The sequence below is a fragment of the Coturnix japonica genome, chromosome 13 (assembly GCF_054131305.1).
Source record: "Coturnix japonica strain WE chromosome 13, WE-NBRP24, whole genome shotgun sequence".
Taxonomy (NCBI): domain Eukaryota; kingdom Metazoa; phylum Chordata; class Aves; order Galliformes; family Phasianidae; genus Coturnix; species Coturnix japonica.
This window is the reverse complement of record NC_140675.1, coordinates 12,741,464-12,759,291: the sequence shown is the minus strand read 5'-3', so window position 1 is coordinate 12,759,291 and position 17,828 is coordinate 12,741,464. Positions and strand designations below refer to the sequence as shown.

Sequence of the window (17,828 nt, the reverse complement as noted above, 5' to 3'; positions counted from 1 at the left end):
CACCTCCAGCTGCCCAGCTGTGCAATGGGGCTTGGGAGACTCCTTAGTTTGGAGTCAGAGTCAGGAAGTCAGGGACAAAACGAAACCAAAAGAACTCTTTGTGCGGGAGGCTCTTTGCCCATACAACCTTCACAGGAAATTTAAAGGGCGAGTTAATGTGCTGGAACGGCATCCCCCCCTCCACCCCCCTGGTTCACACAGAGAAGTGTTTGCTTTCTGCAGCCAGCTCAGACATAATGCTGCTAATTTGGAGCTCATTCTCCACTAGCCGCCACCATGATTGGGATTTGCTCTGCGCTCCAGCTGTGAACAAAGTCAGGAACAGGGAAGGGAACTTACAGAGTTCAAAGTCACCTTCTCAGCTTGGCTATGGTGAATAATATCATGCTTGGCTCCCACGGCACCTCGCAGAGGTCCTCTCCATCCTCAGAGCCCACTCACTGCTGCCTCATGATGTACTCCACCTTACCACCTTCTGCAGCAGCATCCGTCATTCTTCAGGAGGCCAAAGGTAAAAAGAGAGTTAGAGAACACAGCAAACTGTGAAAGCACTTCAGGCGGCCGCCCTCGGGTCACATGAAATAACAACTTTTATTTTCTCCAATAAAATATTCCTTCCATTTCTGCTCCATCAGTTTGTGAGGGGTGGGGAGGAACACAGAGGAGGGAAGGAGCCCTGCTCAGACAAGTTTGCTATCAGACCTGTCCTCACAGTCAACAATCCACATCAGAATGAACTCTTTTCCAATGAAAGAAAATAAAAGCTATCGGCAACTCTTAATCCCAGAAGGAAAGAGCTGTTCTCTATCAGGCACTCTGAATGGTTTAGCATCAATACTTAATGAAAAAGCATGATTAGAAAAATCCCACATTTCTGAGGAAAAATATTCAAACAAGAAACACCGTTAAATGGAGATGGGGCAAAACCCACAGCATGGGATGGTGCTGAGCTGCAATGGGAATTTAGGGGCAGGGCTGAGATAGAAGCACAAACCCCAGCAATGCTCCTGGGGACCAACAGGCAGGACATGAGCGGAGCAAACTCCCAAGGTAACTCCTTGGGCCATGATATGCCAGAAGTGAATCCTCACCGCAGCCTGTAACTCTCTGATCGTACCCTGCTGCAGTTTGGCCAGGTTAACCATTCCTTAACTGGGTTCTCACCTCTCGGTACCAGTTGGACATGGATGTCCTACAAACCCCCCTGCAGAGCTGATAGGAGGCACAGAGTGCCATTATTTAATGTAACTGAGGGACCATCATAAATTCACCAGGGCTTGTGTGACTGAAGCCTCCAACAGTGAAAGCTGTAGAGACAACACATCCGGAGAGCAGAGGAGGAAGAACTTTGTTTTCTCTTTCAAATCAACACTTAAATTAAGTGAATAGACAAGCAGCAAAGCATTAGCAATGTTCTTCCAGCTCTGGTTCCTCTGTTCCAAAGCACGGGGCCACATTTGTCCACACATATGAACTTCCCACTGGCTGAGCAAGCCGCAGGCACATGAACACACAAACGTGTGCAAATCTTAGTGGGGCAGGACGTTGCTGGCTGCAGGAACTGTGTCCCAGAACAACTGGTTCCCCTTTTTTTTTCCCTTTGCTTAAATATATTTCAGAAACATTACTTCACCTGAAACGCTGCAAGATGGAAACCCATCTTCCCCATCCCCACCTGCACGTACAGTAGCCTCATTTTAAGCCTTTCTCTAAGAGGAGCTTCACAGAAGCCACCTCGCTTTCCTGGCTGTGGAACACGTCTCTTTTTTTCTATTTTTTCTTTTTTTGTTTTGTTTGTTTAGTTTCTCTTTTACGTGGTCAGATCCAATTCTAGTGATTAAAGACAAGGCCAGGCACCAGCAAAGGGAGCTACTTCTTTACAATCTGAATGACATCTTCGTGCTCCATCATATGGGTTAAACCCACTCTTTGAGGGCTGTATTTTGTGCTCGTCCCCTTTAAAGAAAAACAGGGAGAAGGGTTAGAAGGCAACCGGTCAGAGATGCACGAGGACAAGGAATTCTGTTGTTAAACACCGCTGTTAAACACTTACCCACACCAAGGCATATTTGAACTGGCTGGCTAATGATCTGTGGATCCGGTGGCACTGCAAGACAGACAGACAGCACGTGAGGCAGCTCAGGGACCCTTTGTAAACAACTGGATCATTAACCAGGATTTAAAAGCAACCCATATCTACACCAGAAATGACAACAGTGGCTTTGGAAGCCAGTTAGCAGCACTTAAAATACAAAATAGCTGCACAGGAATCTACAGTCCACCAAAAGTTCAGTTTTGCTGCTTCCATGTGCTTTGTCACTTCTCTGTGTCAAGTAACTCTAAAAAGACCTTTTGTAGCAGTGAAGAAAGAAACCAAAGGCAGATGGAACCAGTGAAGGTAACAAAAAGGAGCTCAAATAAATCACAGCAAGGCCAAAGTTTCCTTCTACAGACTCATAATTATAAACAACAGAGAAATTACCACATGCTCCACAGAAGCTCCTTTCCGGAGGATAATGGCGTCTGTGAAGTCTGGTCTCTCTACGAAAAAGCAAACGAAGGGATAAAAAGAATCACTGGTTTTGCACTGAACATGTTCTAACATGCTGATATTGTGTCACATTTTGTGCTTACTGCTCTCCAACCCCTTGCCTGGTCACACGTGCCAGCAGCCTCCCAGACACAACAGGCATCCAGGTACTTGAAAGCACTGAACCTCTTCTGTCCACACTCCAGTACCCACAAGTACAGTTCTCCATGTCACAGGCAATAGCTTTCCTCACAACTCACCTTTTCCAAGCCCATTCCAAAGACTTGGCTTTCAGAGACACCACAGCCAAAGCACGCCTGCCTAAGTACAATGGCACCACTCTGCAGCTTAACAAACTCACAGAAAATTCCTTAATCCTCTCATATTCACCCAGTTTAGAGTTGTGATCACAGCCAGAGGAGGAAGGTCTTGGAAAAGGAGCAAGTCATAGATGTGCCTTCACCACCAGGAAAAGCTACAGGTGAACAGTAAAGCAAAAGGAGGATCAAAGGCTTCTGAGCTCCAAAAGCCCAGCATGGGAATCACCAAATCTCCCACAGAAGGAACAGGAGCAGCAATCAGTTCATCACAGACAGCACACGGTAACTATTAGAGGAAGGAAGCTACAAGCTTGCAAACTTTTCTTCTTTACGATAACATCATGAAAAGCCTTATAAAAATTCAGCTCTTCCAGGGCAGAGAGAATGGGTGGGCAGATCAGATGAAACAGAAAGCACTTCCCAAGACTTAATGCTGAAAGCTGGTTAGGGAGTACTGAACTGCAGCATTTCCAAGAGATCACTCACAGCCAGGCATCCAAACCCCGCTGGCAGCCTGTCTGTGTTTGGTGAGTAGCAGCCCTTTGTGCTTTTCAAACCTTCTGCTCAGCTAATGGCAACTTACGTCCTCGTTTCTTGGTGTAGATGCAGGTAAGTGCCAGGTATTCCCACAGCTTTTCCAGCAAGTAGTCCAGGTTCAATTTCATGCCACAGCTGTCAAACACCAGGAAAGACTCTGTGTTTATTGCTGTTGTGATTTAGAGATCCACAAGAACAAGGTGAAACATCTAATTACAGCGCTAGGGTACAAGGGGAAAAGTCTGTAATGGTGTCATTACAGGAAAAGCACACAATGAAATTAATAGGGCTTTCAGAAAGGAAAGTAGCTTTGAAGCAGCAAAGCCCCAGACAGATACATCAGTGCTTCCAAGGGAACGAGCACTCTGCCCTGCAGATGGTGTGAGGAAGGCAAGCAGTCTGCCTCTGCAAGGGAAGGAAGACCAGAAAAAGCTGCAGTGACTCCCTGCTCCTACCTGATTACAACACTGTGGGGTCTCCGAGCAAGACGATCCACTTCCTCCATAGATATCTGGTCAATCTTGTTATAAACCTAAGTCAAATGAGAAACAGTGCATTCTTTAAGATGTCAGTTCAGCAGCACTGCAAAACAGACACGTACATGTGGGTGTAACAAGGCAGTTTCAGCATCTGATATAGAAACATGGATCCTATCAGTCAGAAGGCAAGCCAAGGCTTTTAGTAAATTAACCTCCTGAAATTCAGGAGCCTAAAATCTAAGTTTGGACGTTCTAAAGCTCTCAATTTGGGATGAAAACATGAATTTAGCTGCAGGCTCAGTCATTATCAAAGGGAGCCATTAAATGACCTTTGGCTCAAGGAAACATTTACAAGAACTCAAATGTGGAGCGCTGGCAGCAGAGGAACCAAAAGCTCCACAGCACAGCAGCAAGCTGAGCCACCACGATGCAGAGCTCACACTGCTCCACGGCAGCCAGCCACTAGAGGGCACAAGGAGAGCACACAGCACAGCTGCGCAGGTATAAATAGCAAAAAACGCCCACCTCCTCATCCCCAAATTGTTACTGCTTTAAGACTCAGGAAGACGCAGTTTCCTTCTATAAAGACGCGTTGGGTGCTGCAGAAGGGAGGTTGTTCCTGAGATACTCACGTAAAGGCATGGCATGTAGACCCTGTTGCCTACAATCACATCAATGAACTCGTCAGGGGAACAATCCTCTCTGAAGAGGACCTCAGCGTTGAAGATTTCTGAGGTGAATATTGTCAAGGTCCAAATCCAGCATGACTAAACACAGCTGTGGGCCAATGGGCTGAGCCTGCATAGTGCAGTGGAACAAAGATGGGGAAAATCAACCCAGGCCTCCTCTTACCGCACTGAGCACACAGCAAGGCCATCCCACAGTGGCCATCCCACAGCGGGTATCCTTTGGCACAAGAGCCTCTCATTTTAGGAAAAGGATACTATATTCATGGAGGATGAGCTGTACCAACTTCTCGGAGCACTGAGTTAGTGTGACAGTCGAGTTGAAGGATATACCTCCACCCTTCTTCGGCTGCAAAACAACAAACCAACTTCAGAACTGCCTGCAAAATCCACCCCCCGCTTCAGTCTGTCCAGCGCAATGGGCAGCACACACTGCCCATGGCTTTCATTAAGCAGCCTGACACAAGCTGTGCTTGTAACAGCCCAGGAAACCTCACCTTGAAGTAAATATTTGGCTTGCTTTTATTCAGACGGATCCCTACGGATTCCAGTTCTTTCTCCAGCAGGGCCCTGCAGGGACACTGCATGTTAGTACCTGTGAGATTGAGCCCAGCCAGGTGACACCCACTCTCCCTTTTTGACTGTCACATTGACACAACCTTGTCATGAACTTTCCCTGCAACATAACAACCCCTGCTAATGCACGACAGGGTCTGCAGTGCAAATCCAGCCCAAGAGCCCCATCTCTGCACAGTCATCCTGGAGGAATGATCTTTCAACTGAGAAGCTCAAGCTGAGGTCTGCAGAACGTTCTGTAAATGCTGCTCTCAGTTAGCCAGCATGCCTCTAATGGAGCACAACCTCAATCTTGCACTTGAGCCTAAATAGCAGCTCTCCAGTGTACATAGGATATGGCGTTTCAGGGGGCTGGAATGTTTTCTGGGCACATGGAAACTGCAGAACCTGACTCACCATCCCAACCCCACACACCCAGACGCACGCACTCACCGCTGCACTTCGCCCTTTGTGGCATCCAGCATCATAATGACAACGTCTGCTGTCCTGGCCACAGCTATTACCTGCCGACCTCTGCCCTTCCCTGAGGAGAGAGGACATGGATGTGTATAAAGAAGAAAAACCAGCTATGAGTCTTGTGACAGATGGGGACTCCTGTTTGGAAGTAAGGAAACAGATCCTGCAATCCTGTACTGCCTGTAGTCAAGGGGTCCCTGTGTGAGTGGTCTGGCCCAACCAATACTATCTTATGCCCAGCACAAGCCCCCAAAATACTCCTTGCTGTTGCTCTTCTGTCATGGCATTCACAACTAGCACACATAACGCTGTCTGCATACAGCTGTACACATTGAAATGTCACTGCCGCCAGCTGGACAGACAGCCCAGACCTGTGCAGTGGGAGTGGTTCCAGGTGGCAGAGACAGCTTATGCAGGGCAGCAATGTGGGCACTTTCTGGTCAAAAGGGAGAAAGACCCAATTGACCAGGCTGTGCTCCAATAAGAGACTATTAGGATGTTTTCCTATATTTTGGAAAGGTTTCTTTTAACGTGACCAGCTGATAAGAAAGATAATGAAGCTGAAGCACAAAGGCTCAGAACCAGGAGTCATGGGAGGACTTGCAGGGAATTAATCAAAAGCAGTTACTGTTTAGCTGTAATTCCCCCCTCCGCCTCTCCAGAATCTTTCTTTAGATTCCCTCTGTACCAGAAAGCAGATGAGCAAAATAACACTCATGCAAGAAGGTGAGAAGTGACTGACTTGCTTTGGCTCCCACCTCCGGAAAAGCATCTTTCTGCTACATATAGAGCCTTACGTGGGCCAGGGATAAGAATCGTGCCTCACATAAGATCAAGAATGTCAGTTTGGAAAGCCAATGTGGGAACTATTGGCCTGGGAAAGCTGCTGATGTTTGATCTGAGTAAGAATGATACTGAGGACAAGTCCCTCCTTTACATCAATGTAGAGATCAGCCAACCTTGTGCTGCTCCTTCAATGATTCCAGGCAGATCCAATAGCTGAATATTGGCTCCTTTGTACTGCAAGGGAAACGAATGGAAAGTTGAAAGCCTTGTGCCAGGTACCTCAGCTGCCCTGGAAGCCCCCAGCACATGCAGAGCTCCAAAGCCTGCAGAGAGTGGAACTGAATGAACTCAATATATTGAGTACGACAATTTTCCATACAACTGGTGGCTTTGCTGTGATGAGGCAACCTCTGAACTGCTTCCCATTAAGCTGCGTTCAACTGTGGGTCGTTGCTGCAGCTCTGACCTCCTAAAGAGTCACATAACTGCAGTCTGACAAAAACACCAGGAAAACAGCACAGCACAACTGCAACAATATCCCAAACTGATAGAAATGAAAGGAGAAAAGGAAATACAACAACTCTTTTGGTCTAAAAAGTAAAGTTCTGTAATAAGCAAATGCCATCATCCCATCCCTTACTACCAGAACTACTGGCGTGTGTTGCAGGTCTTACAATACCAGGAAAAAAAAAAAAGATAAAGGGAGACCTTTATTCATTGCATCTACAGGGTCATTATCTTTCAAGCCACTGCTGCAGTGAGTCCTCAGTAACAGCTTCAGCTGATGACTGGAGCTTGAAGCTGCATTTGGATGCATTACAATGCTGGTGTTCATTTTAACACCAATACGTCTGCTTTCATTATTTAAATCTGCCTTCAATTCTGACCCAAGTTTTCTCATTACTCTTGGATACTTTTCAGTTTGATGCCCTTTACCATTTGCTTTACTGGTAGACACTCAAACCACCGCTAATAAAATTCCTCAAGGACAGGAGTAGTCGTATTTTCTTTCCCAATTGATCCCATTACAGATTGCCTCTTTTAAAGCTTCATTAAAAACAAATCTGTCAAGGTTTCCAACCATCTGGTCAATGGAGCCAATAGCAGTTATAAAAAATTCAGCTGAGAACTCCTGTATTGCTCCGGTCAGTTGAACTGCACCATACGAAACCCTGACCAGGCAGTCAATCTCAAAGAGTTATGCAGCCTGGAGAAGAGCTACATCAGCACTGCAGGTTGCAGATTTGATATTGCAAGCACTCAAGACTTCGTGAAGTTTAAAGCAGAGGTCAGCAGAGATCTCTGGATGCTGGTAATACGAGTATAACTGGTGTGAGCAAACTCCTCTACATGTCTGGGTTTCTTACCACTATATTCTGTGAAACGGGGAAAACTCCTACTTACTTCTATGACTCCGGGGATACACGTCAGGGTTGTGAACTCATAAGATGCAGCTTCGCTGGCAGTTGAGGTCATTAGACTCAAAAACGTGGACTGAAAAAGCAAGAGGTTGCCATTATGAGTGATACTCAAACAAAAGCAAAACATGCAATACTAACAAGTGCTCATCACCCACCCAGGGCCTGAAGCAGTAACGGGTCTGGTGCTTCTCCAGTGTGAAGATAAAGCCCTACAGAACTCTTACCTATGTTCTCAGCAGTGCTGTGGCTGCACTATTGAACACTGCATTAACTAATGGCAGGAAGGTGAAGTACAAAGAGACGACAGATCCCTGAATTACAGTCGGAAACCCAGAGGAACCACATTAAAGGTGAACTGTGCCAGCACTGACCTTACCCACAGAAGGGAAACCGATCAGCGCCACTCGGGCATCCCCGGATTTCATCACATCGAATCCTTCTCCTTTGGCAGCCGAGGATTTGGACGGTTCTAAGAGCTGCGCTCGGTACTTGGCGAGTTTCGCCTTCAGCAGCCCGAGGTGGTACTCGGTAGCTGGAACAACAGCACAGGGCAGCTGGTTACACACAGAGCGTGATATCAGCACTACGAACAACAGCCTCATAATGAACCTCAGATCTCAGCCTGTGCTTTAACACATTAATTACAGCCTGAATCGCCATCAGGGGCCGATCAGCCCCAGCAGGCCCGGTCACAAGGCGGGTACGGAGTGGGCTCGCACAGCCCCCAGCCCAAATGCCCCCCCACAGCCACGGCCCCCCGCCCCCATCGCGGTACCTTTGTTCTTCTGTGTGCGGGCGATCTCCTTCTCGATCTCGGAGATCTTCTCCAGGATCCCCATGGCGCGGCCCAGCCCGGCTCCTCACGCCGCCAGCCGGAAGTGCTCCAGGTCCGTCCGCCTAAAGGCTCCGGGCTGCGTCTACTTCCGCCGCCTGGGAGGTGCGCGCCGTGCACTCCTCACACCGCTCCGACCGCCGCACCTCGCCCTGAGTTCCGCCCGCCTCCGTGGTCCCACTCAGCCCCTTCCCATCACTGGGATCCCCAAAGGGCTGGTGGGGAGAGGGATACGTGGCAGAACCCGATGGGAACGTTAGGGACAGGGACTGAGCTTCCCCCCACTACACCCCCTATTAAAGGCAATTCCTGAGCCCTTTGGAACGGAGATCGAGGAGCTGTAGAATATGCTGACAATAGTAGGACAAGGGGAAATGGTTTTAAGTTAAAAGAGGGAAGATTTAGGTTGGATGTTAGGGGGAAGTTCTTCACTAGGAGAGTGGTTAGGCCCTGGAACAGGCTGCCCAGGGAGGTTGTGGATGCCCCGTCCTTGGAGGTGTTCAAGGCCAGGTTGGACGGGGCCCTGGGCAACCTGATCTATGGGGTCTCTATGGGGATCTATGGGGTCTCCTGGGCAACCTGATGTAGTAAAGGTGTATGTTTGGTGGCCCTGCCAGGCAGGGGGTTGGAACTACATGATCCTTGAGGTCCCTTCCAACCCGGGTCATTCTGTGATTAAGCAGCAATTTGGATCCCTGGATGTGTCTTTAAGCAGGGAGATGAAGCACAGCCATCCCTGTGAGCTGAGAAGTGCTTTGGTTGACAAACACACACAGATAAAGGCCCCTTAAATACATTTTGTTTTTAATTCGGACGCTGATAACTCCACAAAATATTTCTCCCAGTCCCTTTTCCAAAGTACATCCATAAATATTCCAATTCTTCAGCCAACAGTGTTAAAATAAACCAACTCATACCTTTGTCAGAATCCCCCATTACTCCCCTCTCCCAGCACCTCACCCGTTAGTCGCCTTTCACCACAATGTGACGTACTGAACAACCCTTATCAAACAACTCAAAGGAAAAGAAAATCGAAAGCCAGGCTATAGAGAAACCCTGAACACAGGCGGCCCTGCACAGCTCCCCACTGCCCCCAGTACATCTCACTGAGCCCAGGTGGGATTTCAGCTGAAGCAATTTGAGTCTGCTGCCATGAGACTTCAGAGAGGTACAGGGGAAGAACACTCTCCCTTCCCCACTTCAGCTCACACATGGGGAGATACGTTACTGAATGAGCCCAGGAACCTTCCCCTAATCCAGTTTCTACAAACAACCACAGAACCAATTCAACTTAACGGCATCAGAAACCCAAATGTAACACTGCACTAACAGCACGGGGTGGTTACTGTCACTGCCAACACTGCACACAGCTCGTGGAAGCAACCTGTGGGGAAGGGTCTGCGCTTGTGCTGCTGCCTTCCCTACAGCTCACCCCTCCACTTCTCACAGCTGAGCAGCTCCATCGGTTTCAGCCTCAAAAACCAGGACATCTCCCAGCACCACGCACACAGAAATGCCTTTCCTTGCCTCTCTGCAGGCCAAGCTTCTCCCAGAGGAGCAGAATAAAAGCAGAATCGGTTTCTAAGCTGCCCTACTCACACCAGCCTGGGAGAATCCCCCTCTCCTCCAGCTCCTCCTCAGCCTTTGTGCAACACAACAAATCCACCTGCAACAAACAACCAAGACAACAGCACACACTTGCTCCACCCTCCCATCTCCATCCGCATGCGGGGCTGCTTGTTGTGGGGTCCAGGACTCACCCGCAGTGAGCAGCCCTCAGAAGGGCACTTCAAGCACCGCATCATATCCCAACAGCCCCACTGCCTCTCCAACATGCACAGTCCCAGCTTGGTGCATACAGAACAGGCTCACTGAGACACAAACCCACTCTCGTTAAGGCTCACGCCAGCATCTCAGCTGCTGCGCAGTCCCCCATGTGCTGCCAAAGGAAGTAGAAAACAAAACCCAAACAACCAACACAAGGAATGCAGGGGGCTTTGCTTTCCTCTCCTAAGCAGCAAATCCATCCTCAGCACCCACCCTGTCAGCACAGAACGCAGGTCTGCTTCAGGGGGGTGTTTGCAAACAGCCTGAAAGCCCAACTTGCACAAGAGCCCTGCAGGGGTGACTGACATATTAAATATACAACTGAGGCCAACTTATAAAATGCCTTGGAAAAAAAACCCGCACACACACACACGCACACACACTTTGGCACACAAGCCTTAAGTTATATCACTTGAAACATTTCAAAGAGAGATATTGAGTTGGGTTTTTTTTTTGTTGTTTTCTCTTTTTTTGTGCCTTGCATAAAGGTATCAAGCAGCGGTGTTGGTGCAGCACGAGGGGTGAGTACAAATGCTGAACAGTCCAAGCTGTTTCGCGTGATGCTGCTCAACACTTGCGCTCCAATCACTGTCCCAAAGCAGAAGCGAGCTGAATACATACACATATATAAAAACTAACATAGACATTCCTGGTTTTCAATGTGAAAACTGTAAAATGTAACTGAGTAATTGTGCATTTGCCATAGGGTCCTTGGGAAAAGGAACCATAAAAATATTTTCTTTTTTTTTTTTAATAAAAGTTTTTTGTTTTTTTTTTTTCCTTTAAACCCTTAACTTAATTAAAGAGCAAATTATACACCTATAAGCAGAGTTCAGAACCACTTTACTGACAGCCCGGAAGTCCATACATCAAACTAATTCCCAGTGGCGTATCCAGACACTGGAACAGCTCTCGGCTCCAAAGGGCCGGTGTTCCTGAAAGATCTGCAGCTCTGGCTTAACCTCATTAGCCAGCAGGAAGCAAAGACTCGTTCAACCCTCATCCATCTCAGCCAACACTCCCTTGACAGACTGCAGCTGAGCAGCTGCCTGCCAAGCAGAGCCTCACACACGCAGCCGTGCCTGGCTCTGGGAGCATCAGAGCTGGCAGTCTGGGTAACAAACCTGAGTCCTGGCGATTTCAACCCATATCAGGCTGTGACAAGGAGAATACAAGCACCAAGCTTATGTTTTCTTATTACTCAGAGAATAGACCGATTCCAGCTACTGAGAAACAGCTTCCAGAGGAGAGCCAGGAGGAACTTCAGTGATAGAGAAACTAGCTGTGCAATAAGAAAGTGCATTTAAAGGTATCTTAAAACCAGATTAAAGATCAAATCGCCACTCGACAGGAGGGAGAATTAAGCTCCAGCAGCCATGCTCCTTGGGCTGGTGGGTTAACATTCAGGCTCTCTCTCGTGAGTCCGAGGGGCAGGAGAGAAGCGTGCATTCCCGTGCTCCGACAGGGACACAGTCCTCCTGGCAGGCCATGCTCTCCTGCCCCGTTTGCTTCTGTGCAGTATCAGTTCTGGACAGCTGTCATCGGAATTCATAGATAGGAGCGCTGTGCTCAGGAACATGAGTTAAATTCAATGACTGATACCTGGGAGAGAGGAGAAAGATGGATGAGAAGATTACACAGAGCAACAGACCCTCCTGCCTTGAACCAAGAGCTCCTGTTCAACAGGCTGCAGCCAGGTGGGTTCTCCCTTTCCTTTTGGGACAGTCTCAGTGGCATTCAAACCTCTTGGCAGTGGTGCCAAACCCCTGGGAGGTCTCAGCTTCGTTCCTCATTTCCATTCCCATGTCTTGAAGCTACCTGCAGCCAGACTGCCATCGAGCAGGGCTGACTGCGGGCTTTGGACACCTTTTGAAGTTTGACAACTTTCATGTTCAAACAGTGTTTGCTTCAGCTGAAAATTAGACTCAAATCTTTCAAAGCTCAGCTTGAGGGGATTCATCTGAAAGCCTCCCAGGCACCTTCCTTCCCTCTGAGAGTTTCCAGACACCCTACAGATTCACTTGCTGTGCGTGACAAATATCTTTATTATTTATCCAAAGCCAGGGAAAAGAGCTCTCACAGCTACTTGTCAGAGAGCTCTAACAAAAAAAACCAACACCACTACCACAACCAATTAACTTTAACTGTACCCTGCATCTTGCAGCAACACCTCAAGCACCTTGGACTACAAAGCACTGGCCTAACAAGACACCTGCCTAAAGGGAGCAGCAGGAGAGCTGTTATAGGTGAGAAGGCACCTAAGCTCCCTCTGATATCTTCTGAAGGGCCACAAGATTTCTCCTGCTGGAGAAGCTCAGAGCCTGAACTACTTCAGACTTTTACAGGCAACCCCAACAAAGGTTTGCAGGCTGGAGCCCAGGTTTCTAGATGGATGCTAATAGTGAACGACAGCTGGGGTCTGCCTCCCAAAGCACCTCACACACATCAGATCATTGCTTCACTGCTCCACAGCATGTTTCCATACAGTGTTTCCCTGCATCATGCTGCCAGCTCAATTACCATCAGCCATGCAAAAGACAGCACTTTACACCACACAGATGAGCCAAGCACATAAACCCTCCCTCCCCATCAGGGTCCAGCTACCAAAACAAATCTCCTTCCCACCAAAATAAGTGTGCTGCCTGGGTGCTCCCAAGCCTGCAGACGGGCAGAAGAGGAGTCCCTGCTTTGTCTAAGGAGGCGCAGTAAAGGGAAGAAAGCTTCCTTACCATTCTGAACTCCTATGGTAGTAATAGCCTTCTATAGATGCTGCTGACTTCTGGAAGCAGATGTAATAGAAACCAGCAAAGGAAGCACCGCTGATGTCTTTGATAGTGTGGTCTGGCACTAGGAACTGTTCCTGCACACAAGACATAATCTGCATTTAGAAATGTTGGTCAAATGCTCCCATCCCGCACCCAAATGGGCCCTCCCAAGATAAGTACCAGCACCCACTAACACAAAAGCACTCCTGGTTGAGCATTCCTGCATTCCTAGCAGCCCAGACCAGGATTTGTGTATTTTTTCACCTCCTGGCCCTGTAAGCATCTTACAGTGAAGCAAGAACTGAGAGCAGAAGTACTTTCAAAGAGCACACAAAATCCATTTCAGTCCAACACCTGCCCCTTCCAAAACAGGCCAATCACAAAATCAGCAGAGCTGACTGAGGATCCCCTCCCTTCACAGCTGCACACAGCTCATGTCAAGAGAGAGGATTCAATCCAGCTGTAGAGCCAAGAGGGGCAGACTGGTCATCAAACTGCATCAAACCCAGGCCCAGCACAGGAGCTGGAGATACAGAATCTCTGAACCTCTGGAGAAGCACCAAGTACAATTTTCCTGTTGTGTTTTCAGGCATGACTGCAGCCTTTAAAGATGCAACGAGATGACTAGACAGGAGTCACACTGGAATTTGCAAGTATGGCAGGTTAATGAGGTCAGACAGGACAAGATCTTTCATTAGGCCAACACCAGTAGTTGAAAACGCTTTCAAGTCCCTGTCAGTTCATCAGAGAAGGTGACACACAGTTTACCTTCCATCTCATGAAGACATAGTCCCCGTTTTTCAGATCCTCATAATCAAAGTCATCAGAGTTAAATGTTTTTGCGTACTGGTAGAAAGCTTGGAATTTCCCCTAGAACAAAAGGAAAACAAGTAAACACAAAAACCAGGAGGCTTAATTCAGGAAAAGTGCTTACAAGTGCCAGGTGCTATTCTGGAGGAAAAAGACAGGACCTCCTCATTGAAGGGACTGCTCTTCTCTCAGAGCAGCACTGAGTGCATGCCCCAGGACTAGCACAGGGCAACAGGGACTGCAGACATCCACAACCACATCCAGCCTGGTTGCAGAAGGTCCTGAACTTCTTTGGGTATATATACATATAAACATATATTTGTTGACAAAAATCTAACAAACATCAGTCTGGCAAGCAGCAGCAAAGGTCAAGGCAGCAAAGTAATCAGCCAGCTGCTGTGGCCCTGAGCCAGGGCACGCCCTGTCCTGGTGAGAAGGCTGAGGCTGCTGGTGCCACAAGACACAGGTGCCTGTGTCAGAGGGGCACCTTGCCCCTTCTCCATTCTGTTTTGTGCTAAGCCTTCAAAACAAGCAGTGTTCTCATAGGAGTGAAAGAGATGGGAATTGCTCCTGCCTCCCTTCCAAGCCCAGGGCCAACAAGTGGAAGGCAAGACATCCCCTCTCCCTTCTCAGAGATCTCAGCTCAGTCTGCTGAAGGGGCCTCCAGACACAAAGACTCTGGTGGAGGAAGGAAGGCACCCCAAAGGACAGCTCCTTGCACGGACGCTCTCAGTACCTCACCTCTACACCAGCTGCTCAGCCAGAACTGCATCAGACCCACATTTGGCCCCCGATTTATTTACCCAGTGTTTACGATCCACATCTTCATCAGCATCCCACTTGCGTGTTAAGAAAGGGTGCTTTTTACTGATTATTTCCCCTTCAAAGAAAGTAGTGAGGGTTGGGTATTCCTAGGAGAGAAGAGAGGTAAGAAGATTTATCACTTAGTGACCAGAACTCAGCAAAAGGCAGCATTTCACAGCAAGAATCCTACTAAAGAATCTTGGACATGCACAGTAAGTAGTGTCACACCGATGAAACACCTCTCACTGACTGCTCAGCACAGAGCAGACCACCCTGGATGGATATGGACAGAAGCACATAAAGATCTCACTTGTTTGGGTCTTATGTTTTCTCCTAGCATGCTGGAGGTGTGTCCAAAGCTGACTGCAGGGTCAGGCTGGATTCAGTTCAAACCCTAAGGGATGCCAGACAAGCTTCCCTCCCTTCAGGTCTCCCATCAAGGCCCATCATATTTGCTCTATATGCCAGGAACAGCAGAGTTAAGCCATTAACCTACTTAGCGGTCAATTTTGCTGTATGCTCAATCCCTCTGCTACCTCCTTCTAGTGGTAGCTTCTCCTACCTCACTAAGAAAAGCCTTTGAACAGCATCTTCCCATGCTGTTTTGCAATTAGCACTCACCTCTGTAAGGCCTTTAATCTTCAAGTATCCACAGAGATAGGAGTTTTCCATGTCCACGTGCTAGGAAAAAAAAGTGCAAAGTCCTACTATTAGCATGCAGAAGAAGGCACTCCATTGATCCAAAGCTATTTCTAACCCCAAGAGTTTCCAAGGCTCAGTTCTGCTTCAGCTGGTACTGAACATCCACCTCACAGTCACCCCTTCCCCAGGGCTGGGGGGGAGGCTGCATCTCACCTCCTCTGCTATGCAGAAATGAAGCAGTGGGATGCTTCTGCTCTGAGCGCTTTTCAAACAGGGGGATTTTCCAAGCCTTCCCCTGACACCTCCAGATTGGTTTTCAAAGCAAGAAGCGAATTATTTAAGGAAGTGCAAACATCAGCTGTGAGAAGATGGCTCTTCCCCACCTGTGATCAAAGAAAAGCCACATTGCTCTGCGCTCAGTAACAGGGAGAGCAGGCAGCCATCTCTTCTCATCTGACACGCACAGAGCAGCATCTTTAGCACAAAGATAGAGCCAGCCTCTGTGAGAAAGCAGCATGCAGTGAACTAAACAGCCATAGGATGTCTCCATCAGAGCAAACCGTAGTGGTTTAGTCATGCTGTTGACAAGTAGAAGACTGGACGTGAAAGCAGAGGGCACAGTTCACACTGTCCCATCTACTGACCCTGGGGCTCTGACTTTGCTCCCCAATGCCGAGCCATGCACCAGGCTGCAGCACTGCTGCACACTCAGCTTGGGTGCCCCGATCCAAGGGAATCACAGCAGGAACAGCGCTGTGATTTGCTACAGGAAAACATGCATCAATGCCTGGCTTCCCCATGCACTAACTCCACACCTCTACCCAAAGCGAATGTGCCAGCGCCTCTGACTAAAAATAAAGCACGCAGGGTGACAGTGACTCCAGAGAGGATTAGGAAAGCCCCATTCTGCAGAACTGCTCACATTCCCATTACAGCAGAACTGCTGCACCCCTCCCCTGGTTCCCCACGCAGCCACTGGCACCATGGGATGAGGAACACAAAGCCCAGCACAGGGACCTGGATCCCTGCTGAGTTCCAGCCAGGCCTGAAATACAGGCTGTCCCACTGCTCGGGACTTCCTGGGCACCTCCCAACACAAGGCAGGATCCCACCCTTCCTCATGGCAGCCCAGAGGTACACCGGCACCCCAGGCCTGAGGGGAACGAGAAGGAGAGTCCTGCTGACAATAGCAGGACACGGGGAAATGGTTTTAAGTTAAAAGAGGGAAGATTTAAGTTGGATGTTAGGGGGAAGTTCTTCACTAGGAGAGTGGTTAGGTCCTGGAACAGGCTGCCCAGGGAGGTTGTGGATGCCCCGTCTTTGGAGGTGTTCAAGGCCAGGTTGGACGGGGCCCTGGGCAACCTGATCTATGGGGTCTCTATGGGGATCTATGGGGTCTATGGGGTCTCTATGGGGATCTATGGGGTCTCCTGGGCAACCTGATGTAATAAATGTGTATGTTTGGTGGCCCTGCCAGGCAGGGGGGTTGGAACTACATGATCCTTGAGGTCCCTTCCAACCCGGGTCATTCTGTGATTCTGAGAGCTGCTGTTAAGTATCTCAGCAGCCACAAGGAGAAAAGGGGCAAAAGTGTGAGAGGAAAAGAGAGGAAGGACCCCGGGTCCCATCAGCCCTGAGGGGATGGAGCAGTGAGGGGCGGTGAGAGCCGGTGGGGGCTGCAGGAAGGGCCGGGGCTGCAGGGAGGAGCTTATGGAGATGGGGGGGATCGGGGCCGGGCGGAATCAAGGCGAGGGGAACCCGGACAGCGGGGAGCAGAGGGAGAGCGGGTGTGGGGAAGGGAAGGGAGGGAAGGAAGCAGGGAAGGCCTGAGGCCCAGCGGGGCCCTGTGGGCGCCGGACACGGTCCCTCACCTGCATGACGACCTCCACCTCGTACGCGTTGCCTTTACTGCGCTGCTGCCCGCGGAACTTGGCCCCGCTGTACAGCAGGGATGTGGCCACTCCGGGCTGCGCCGTGTTGATGGGAGGCGGCGGCACCAAACTGCTGGCGGCCGCTCCGGACGGAGCCGATGAGGCCGGTCCCGCCGCTCCGCCCGCTCGGCCCCGCTCGCTGCGCACCGGCATCTCGGGGGGGTCCCCGGGCGCCAGCGTGGCCGGGGCTCAGCGGCCGCCACCGGGGCCGCGCTCCGCTCCGCTCCCCTCACGCCCAGGCCGCCGCCGCCGCCGCCTGGCTCGGGGCCTCCCGGCAACGCCCCCGCGCTCTCCCATTGGCCATCGCGACGCGGAGAGAAGGCGGGGCGGAGCTCCGATTGGCGGAGAGCTCTCCTTCCCGGCAGGTTTTGCGGCGAGGAGGCTGCTGGGAAATGTAGTTTGTTCGCCTCGCGCCTCACGCGACGG

At 49.6% G+C, this 17,828-nt stretch overlaps 2 protein-coding genes across 2 annotated transcripts; both read right to left on the bottom strand.

Annotated features, from left to right (window-relative positions):
• Window positions 1-572: 572 nt before the first annotated feature.
• On the bottom strand, window positions 573-8,686 carry DRG2 (developmentally regulated GTP binding protein 2). The gene is made up of 13 exons (XM_015876980.2): window positions 8,567-8,686; window positions 8,163-8,323; window positions 7,775-7,864; window positions 6,544-6,604; window positions 5,561-5,651; window positions 5,050-5,122; window positions 4,811-4,901; window positions 4,499-4,596; window positions 3,843-3,919; window positions 3,434-3,522; window positions 2,483-2,541; window positions 2,054-2,107; window positions 573-1,956 (listed from the first exon to the last, which is right to left on the bottom strand). The coding sequence occupies exons 1-13, from the start codon at window positions 8,628-8,630 to the stop codon at window positions 1,870-1,872; spliced, it is 1,095 nt and encodes a 364-aa protein (XP_015732466.1). The 5' UTR covers window positions 8,631-8,686; the 3' UTR covers window positions 573-1,869.
• A 724-nt stretch (window positions 8,687-9,410) lies between these two features.
• Window positions 9,411-17,691, bottom strand: GID4 (GID complex subunit 4 homolog). The gene is made up of 6 exons (XM_015876914.3): window positions 17,343-17,691; window positions 15,451-15,510; window positions 14,829-14,936; window positions 13,984-14,085; window positions 13,180-13,310; window positions 9,411-12,052 (listed from the first exon to the last, which is right to left on the bottom strand). Exons 1-6 carry the CDS (start codon window positions 17,553-17,555, stop codon window positions 11,989-11,991), a joined length of 678 nt encoding a protein of 225 aa, XP_015732400.1. The 5' UTR covers window positions 17,556-17,691; the 3' UTR covers window positions 9,411-11,988.
• Window positions 17,692-17,828: the final 137 nt, after the last annotated feature.